This window comes from Myripristis murdjan, chromosome 6 (genome assembly GCF_902150065.1).
Source record: "Myripristis murdjan chromosome 6, fMyrMur1.1, whole genome shotgun sequence".
In the NCBI taxonomy this organism is placed as follows: Eukaryota; Metazoa; Chordata; class Actinopteri; order Holocentriformes; family Holocentridae; genus Myripristis; species Myripristis murdjan.
In genome coordinates, this window is record NC_043985.1 from 5,193,741 (window position 1) to 5,201,866 (window position 8,126).

Here is an 8,126-nt window from a genome sequence, read left to right on the forward strand (position 1 = left end):
CAGGGCAAATTCCCTGGTGAAACTAACTCATGTTGTATTTTGTTCAGTGTGTTATATGTACACAACAATGCTGCGTAAGTACTTGATGAATTCTAATGAACTTGAAAAAGGCAACTGGGTGTAGTACTGCAACAGTAACAACAAGTGTTATTGTGTGTGTACATTTTTAATGATGCGGTCGTATGATACAATCAAACCAGTCAGTGCAAAAGAAAGTGCTGCTGTTTCATTCTCATTCTCTCATCACTCATACGGGGGAATTTGTATATCAGCCCTGTCTTATAAAACCATATGTCGATGATGATTTTTATGGGTGCCAGGCCTGCTGTCATGTTTGTCAGCGCTGATGAATTATATGCTCACTGAAAAATATCACAGCTTTAAGGCTCAGCTGGAATATCAATGTCCTGTATCTTTAAAACTCATTGGATTCATTTGATCCCAACATGTGCGAACAAAACGTGAAGACAGATTACGATTCAGCGTTTCACCGGGACATCTGTTCTTCATCAGTCGACTGTGCTGAATGAGAAGATGCAAAAATAGTTTCAATTTGTGACAAAATAAGCAGCAAACAGTTTTTTTGTCTGCTTGTTTGTTTGGTTGTTGTTGTTGTTTTCAAGTCGGCTGATAGTCTACCAATACTTGAAGAAAGCTTATCATTGTGGAATATACAGACAGGAATAGAAAAGTACCAATAAGGCTGAGTTTTCCCCATATAATATATTTTTTAGAGTTCAGCACTGGAATAAACTGCTTGTGTCAATGCCATATTTCGCAGAAAACACATGTAGCCAAGGCTGCATGCCTGTGAGTTCTAAACAATCGTTGACAATCGAGAAAATCAGAAAGATTCATGGGTAAAATAAAATTTAAAAAAAATGTTTGTTTTTATCTCTCAGGGAATGAGCCTCTGAGGTTCCTGCCTGAGGTGGTGGAGCGAAGCCTTCTCTCGTTACTGTTCATTCCAGTTGCAGCCCTTGTATTCCTGCTTGTGTGGAAGGTAAGCTGACCTTTGACTCCCGGCACTAACCTGTGACATTTTAAGGGCCTCTTGACATATGAATGGTCTGCTTTTATTGCCTGTGGATAGTCCTTTGTTTTATGGCCTCCACGACAGCTTCACCAGTAGATGCTCTTTCATCTCTGTAGACGCTGTGCTGCACTTTCATTGTGGTGATTTTATGCAGAATTGTGATATTTGATGGGATTTCCGCCAAACACAGGTCAGATCAAGAAGGAACCAGGAAGAGCTTCAAAATCCTGGTGAAGGAGGACTCTTCACAGGGACAGAAGGGACTGCACCTCCACTAGATGCTGAAATATCAGAAAAGTAAGTCTTTCCCACGCCTGCATGCATGTAACGGTATAAAATTTGAACGGAACTGTTCTCCTTCCTGAAAATTAGTTACTGTTGGCACTGCAGGCAAGTTGGTCAACAGTTCACGTCTTTCTGACTGATTGTGCGGTTGGTGTGTCTGTAGGCCCAATTTCAACCACAGAAACTTCCTCCAGGGACCAGGAACCAAATATAGAATCTTCATTTGGGGGCATTTTTTCTCTGGAAAAAGTCACTATTAAGAGGGACTCTCAGAATCGTTTCATTCATAAAAAAAAACAAAACAAGGAAGCGCTCTAGTATCAATTTAGGACCATTTTCCGACAACATTTTCCATCATTGGATAACAATAAAAGTAAAGTTAGACTTTGCTTCTCGACTCATCTTAAAAAAGTCAGTGAATGAGAGAAAAAGAACTTTGTTTTCTGGTTGTTTCATGGTAGTTACACTCTAAAGCACAAATTAATAACCAGAAAAAAACTCAACAGATCATTTACTGTGAAGGGAGATGCTCTTAGTTTCATTTCCTCCTCTGCATCTCTTTCAGACACACCACACACACACACACACACACACACACACACACACACACACACACACACATATAAACAGACCAGGACCCAGCTTTTCTCCTGTACCTGCAGGAGAAAGCAGGGTTGCTCATCAGAGGAAAACACTGTAAAAAGTGTCAGTAATCTGTCAGCAGGTTGAATAGGTTGAATAGTCTGATGCTTCATGCCTGTAATGATGGTAATGACTGACTTATAAAATGACTAATTTGTCTAATCTTAGAAAGTCTTTATACCACAGACAACAATGGGCTGAAGGAACCTTTTAGTTCCTTGGTGGCTTACTGTTGTAATACAATTTGTAAAGTAAGTAAGTAAAATTTTATTTATATAGCGCTCTTCTCAGTACGAATACACAGAGTGCTTTACAATAAAATTACAAAAATTTGGGTGGAAAACCAGCTTATGCAGCTCACACAGCTTAGGGCTTGACCAAGACACATACGGTATGTATTTATACATTTGAATTTACAGTCACAGTGGTTTTGTCTTACTGATGTGCTAATGCAGCATGACCGACAAGTTGTGCAAGCTCTGATTTGGTAGAATTAATCTAAAATAAACAGTAAAATGGTAACAACATTTCTTCAGAGCTTATCACTGACCTCGGTTATTGAAGTTGCAGAGATCTGGAAAGTTGTGAATGTCTGGAGTCAATTTCATGTTCATTTTTTACTCTCCAGGGAGAACTGTTGTTGATGATTCAAATTGCATCAGAAGGAGAACAAAAAAAAAGCACAGCAATAGAATTGGCTACTGACAGCTGCTGGCTGCAACAAGTTCAGACGTGGCCAAGTTCTCTGAACTGACAAGCATAACGATCATCTCGACGTCAGCCAAGTTTCTCGGGTTGTTTAGCTCTACAGGAAATGAGTGGACGTCTGGTGACTTGTTGGTCATGTTGCCTGCAGTGTAAACCTCCTTTATACCTCCGTTTGTAGAGCACAACTTGTTTCTTGAACTGCAATTTCATTTTTTGCTTGAGCCCAGTGTACTATTTTCTCCTATCTTTTTGTCCAATTCCAGAAACAGGTTGAACGTCATTGAAATTGTGTAACTCCTCCACCCTTCAATGTTCTTCAGCATCATCGGTGAGGTCTCTTATTTCATATTACATGAAAGGGAGAAACAGCGAATTAGTGAAACAGTTGTTTTATAAAAAAAAAAATATCTTGTTTTAATCTTTACTTGGCATGTAGGTCTAAAACCTTTCCCCGCACTTTCTTTCATAGGATTCCACTCTTTTCTCCTGTCGGTGTCCAAAGGTGATCAAAAAAACATGAAGCTGAATTCCATAGCGAGAGCCCAGAGCGCTCTCCGGATTGACAATGGCTTTGCCATACCCGAGATTTTCCAGTTAAATCATGCCTGCTACTGTATGGATAAGCTTGCCTTTCTTGTAAGACTACATTAACCCCATGATGTCGAAAAGACCATGAAATTTAGCAAAAAGGATTGTGATGTGTAAACCCCTCTAAACCCCGCCTCCTGGATTCTATGGCTTTTGCAAATCGTCCATCTGAACCTGCTGTATGATGAACCCTTTGGGAAAACTGTGCTTCCAGAGCACATCCCAAAAGCACTTTGCTACAACCTGCCTGAACTTTGGGCCCACCAGTTCACCTTCAACAGCAAAGCAGACAGACTGTGACATTGGTTATCTCTTGTATGAACTGAGGCATGAATTACTACCTCTGATGACCCTTAATGCTAACCATACTCTACAGCTCTGCAATCTCTCCTTATTCTGGGTTTCCCAAAGAACATAATGGTAAAACATTGTAGAACATTGTAGTTCCGAGATGTACCCACGTTGTCTGGTTCAGCCGTGTACCCATGGGGCTGTGTGACGTATTTATTTATTTGATACAGCTGACAGCGTTTCAAGTGATCACTCCACTGTGTTCTCACTCGGCACCGGTGTGTCCACAGGGCCACATTTAAAGGACAATGTATGCATCTATTATTTGTTTCACATTCTGTATAGCAACACATGTACAGTAAGCACTTGGGATATCTTAACGCCCAAAAACCACATTCTTGTACAAGTGACATTTCCTTGTATGATGGTGTAATTATTGGTGTGTGACTTGGTTAATGTGGTTGTGTGACTGGATTACATGGAGACAACACATACAAACTATGCTGCTTTGACTAACTTACATTTAGACCATTAATCTACCAATAAATATCAGGGATGAATTATATGTGTCCAGGAAGTTTTTTAATAAATGAACAAATAAATAACAATGGAAGAAAATAAATGAATAAATAAAAAGGCCATATTTTGGATTCAGAAACATCAGAGCACAGAATGCTGATGGGTCTCCCATAACATTTGTTAGCAACAGAAAGCCTTTAATTTCCAGTCATGACATTTTTTTTACAATTTCAAGGCAGAAGCTGTTAAAACATTCTTGATGGTCAATCATCGATATAAAGAAAACACAAGTTGTCCTAGGAAAGATGTCCTAGGAAAGAGCTGAAAGAACAAAGAAGAATGAATCTCCAAATGTGATAGGAATCTTACGCCAAAATGTCAGTTCTCAAGTAATCCACTATGTGTTTATTCAATAAACGCCAACTAAATTTGATAGCAAATAGGCTAAAACCTATCGGCTTAGTTATTCTGTACATTATTAGTTTCAGTACCTATTTCTTTTCCTGGCTTGGTTTTTGTCTGGTATCAGTGTTTTGCGTGTGCTGTCCAATCTCCACAGATCTGACAAAGCCAGCTCCTCTGCTTATCAAGACAACATTTCAGGTAGTGTTTGGCATGCTGTGCTACACTATCCAGATGTTATAGGGCAATACCTAACCATATATGGCAATTACATTCCACAAGATAATCCTTACAAATCTCCACATCCCACGGAGCTCGCCACATGAAAATGCCATTCAAACCTAATTGTCAGTTTTGCCTTAAAGTTGCTTAATTGCATCATACCACCATCTAATGTACACTGTCATTTCCTTCACATAATTAACCACAGCACAATGGTCTAACTTTCCAAAAAATGATTCATAAAGTTGCTTGAATATCCTGGATCCCACCAGGAAGAGCACATAGTACACGCCATTGAGGTTAAAGATAAATTCCAGCCCAGGCCATGTGCTGCAAATCACCCCCCCATCTCCATCCTGTCATTCCTGTCTTCCTCCACCTGCCTAATTAAGCAGAGATGCCCCCAAAAAATCATAAACAACCAAAGATGTTTAATTATACAAGATTCCAAATCCAGGTAGTTGACAGTAGCCTAAGGTAGGCTCCTCACAACGCATTGCACAGTTGAAAAAGTCCTCATGCCCAGTCAGATACTATAGGCAATGATCTCTCCCCTGCCTCCTTTCCTTCATGCAATATCAAATCTGACAGGTTTATAGAGCTGGTTATAGTCACAGTGATAACAGATCCTGTCAGATCAATGGAAGGGACGGCTTTTTTAAATACATCTGGACAGGGAGTGGCTCCTGCAAAGCCTCGCCTGAGACTAAAGTGGTCAAATAGATACTGTAGTTAAATACATTGTAACTATTAAGCCGACTCTCTTATCCGTATCAGCTTACAATCAGTGAGCAGGTAAGAAAGAGGTCACCGTGTCGCTCAGTTTTGACAGGGCACACTGGCTGTGATTGTTCCATCGCAACACGGTGCGTTTGCCCTGATACAAATACTGTATTCATAATCGTCGGAGAAAAATAGGGGGAATCGGCAGGACGCAAACATCGAGTCCTGTATCTAGTTCAAGTATTTCTATCATGTTTGTGGTCTTACATTTGAACCATGTCCATTCTTGGTTTTGTGCCTTGTTTGAATGGTGTGATTGACTCCATGTGTAACTGTCAAAGCCTCTCAATCTCTCTGCGGTAGAAGAAAGTGGAGATCATTACTGGGAAGATTAGAACAAATTCCTCACAGTAACCCAACATGATTGTTCATGTCATGTGATGGATGAAACTTTTTGTTGTTGTTGTTGTTGTTGATGTTGTTGTTGTTATTTTCTTTCTTTCTTTCTTTCTTTTTTTTTGTTGGTTATGAAAATGAACTCAAAACCATGGCAACTTAGTTAGACTCGACTTTTCCATTACCATCCCTCATCATAACTGTCAACATTGTGCCCAGTTCCCTATTGGCATGAGAATTTTCTAGTGAAGCAATATTACAGTTTGTCAAAAGACTTGAGGCAGAATTAATTGCAGTGGCTCTGGCATTTCTGTCTGCATGCTATGTTTTAGCCTTTGTAACTTTTAGGAAAAAGTTCAACTGGTAAACCTGCTTGTTGTATTTGGGATTATGCTGTTGGGAATTTTCTAGAAGAGAGTATATTTATTGTGCAAAAAATTTGAGTCTGTGTTTGAAAAAAAAAAAGTATACCACATTGGTGTTCATATAGTTCAGAACAACAGTGCTTTTCAGCATAAATAGCTGAAATTCTTGGTGTGGTATTGTTTGTTGTGTTGAAACTGCAAGAGAATTTTATTAATTCAAAAATGCATTTTTGAGCAACATTGAAACTACTATCTATGACAGTTTAGACCTGAGACTTTCTTTTCAATCAGCTATAGGTTTTGCTTCTCTACATGAAGACTATATGCAGTGCCCAGTATTCGGACAGAGAGAAAACAGGCTAGCCTAGCCACAAAAATCAAAAGTTTTGTTTTGTTTTGTTTTTTTGTTGTTTTGTTTTTATACATAGTCTGTAAATAACAGGTCTAAGCTGTGAAAGAAAACATGGTCTCCCATTTTCCTGTCTATTTGCGAGCCACAAACACAGTGTATGCTGATGCATGGAAGCCAGCAATCAAGCGCATCATGCATTAGTAAAGAAAATCACTGCCCTGAAGTACAGCACTGTTCCCATGGGGGTTATTGTGTGGTTGGAGAGCAAGGTGAAGTGCATCTGGAACAGTTTGCTTTTGGGCGTAAGCAATCTAATCCATCCCACTTCAATGGGAGAATCAAATGGCTCCTGGCAGGAAATAAGTCTGGGTGCCAAAAAGAAACTGTAATTATTGCCCGGTTGATAATCTGGGTAAAACTCTACTGTATTCTGTATTTTTGTATAAATGTAAACAAACATATATGAGATATGAATAAAGTACACGTATCCAACTACTGCTTATGGATGTTTGTTTCATTAAGCCACTTTTGTCAGGGATCCATGTTTATTTTTGCCTTTATTCACAAAGAAAAGGGTGGAACACCACATATCAGTAGGATATGTGGTGTTCCCAAATGGGCCTGTCCCAGCAGGCCCACGTCTGTGTAAAACTGAACCAAATCAGAGTTCAAGATTTCTGCACCCCTACCTTTTCCACAGGCCACTGCCAGGATAACGGAGAATCAACACAAATGTCATCAAGCACTTACTCTGATCACAAACAGTTCTCAGCAAAACTAGACATATATAATGGAATACATACATATATACATATATGCATATATATATATACTACTTATTTAGGTAACAATATATTTATTGCTTGTTTTAAAACTGGGTTGTACTTAGATACACAGAGCATGGGCCATATGAGAGATCATCATAAACACAATATTTAAATGATGAATAGTACTCGCCAGTGGGTGGGGTTACAAATGCACTGGTTGTTACTGTTGAGCCAAGTACATCAGCATACCAAACTGCAGCTAACACTGATGCAGCATATGTTTTGGTTTGCTGATGCCACGTCTTTGAAGCCTGTGTGTGCTTAGCACCTCAAAAAGAAAGCCACCTATAAATCACACAACCACTTGTTCCCATTGTGCCCCATTGATCTTATTCAAATAGTTCCACATTTCCAACAGAAATATAACCCTTTAAAATGGGCATACACGTCTTCCAACCAGACATTAGATTGATGGGGTCATGACAAAGACAGACTTGAGAAATACCAGCTTTTATAGAAAACAAGAAATAGAATCCAGTAAAACAAAGGTGGCAGTGGCCTAAAGGTTAGAGTGGCAGATTTTATGTCATTGGTTCATATCCTTTATATCCTGGGAGAAAAACTGCTGCTGAGATGTTTAACAAAGCACTTTGCCCAGTTGCCACAGTGGAGCTGCAGTGGCCAAGAATGGAAGCCAGAGGTTGCACCCGACAAGCATCAGGTGTGTGACGGGATGAGTATGAAGCAAGGCAGTGCTGAAATCAACCATGTATGCTCAGCAAAACCCTTCTTTTTACAAAGATTGTGAACTGGTACAGCCTGCTGTGGAG

At 39.5% G+C, this 8,126-nt stretch overlaps 1 protein-coding gene across 3 annotated transcripts in view; it reads left to right on the forward strand.

Annotated features, from left to right (window-relative positions):
• Positions 1-7,024, forward strand: part of kitlga (kit ligand a) — a 33,669-nt gene extending 26,645 nt beyond the window's left edge. For 2 of the 3 annotated variants that reach the window (XM_030053923.1, XM_030053925.1), the window contains 4 exons: positions 903-1,003; positions 1,227-1,333; positions 2,935-2,999; positions 3,141-7,024. In XM_030053923.1, coding sequence (XP_029909783.1) covers positions 903-1,003; positions 1,227-1,333; positions 2,935-2,965 — 239 coding nt within the window. In that variant the 3' untranslated portion in view covers positions 2,966-2,999; positions 3,141-7,024. Of the gene's footprint in view, positions 1-902; positions 1,004-1,226; positions 1,338-2,934; positions 3,000-3,140 lie in introns of those variants that run through there. The other variant, XM_030053924.1, reaches the window with a different exon arrangement.
• Positions 7,025-8,126: the final 1,102 nt, after the last annotated feature.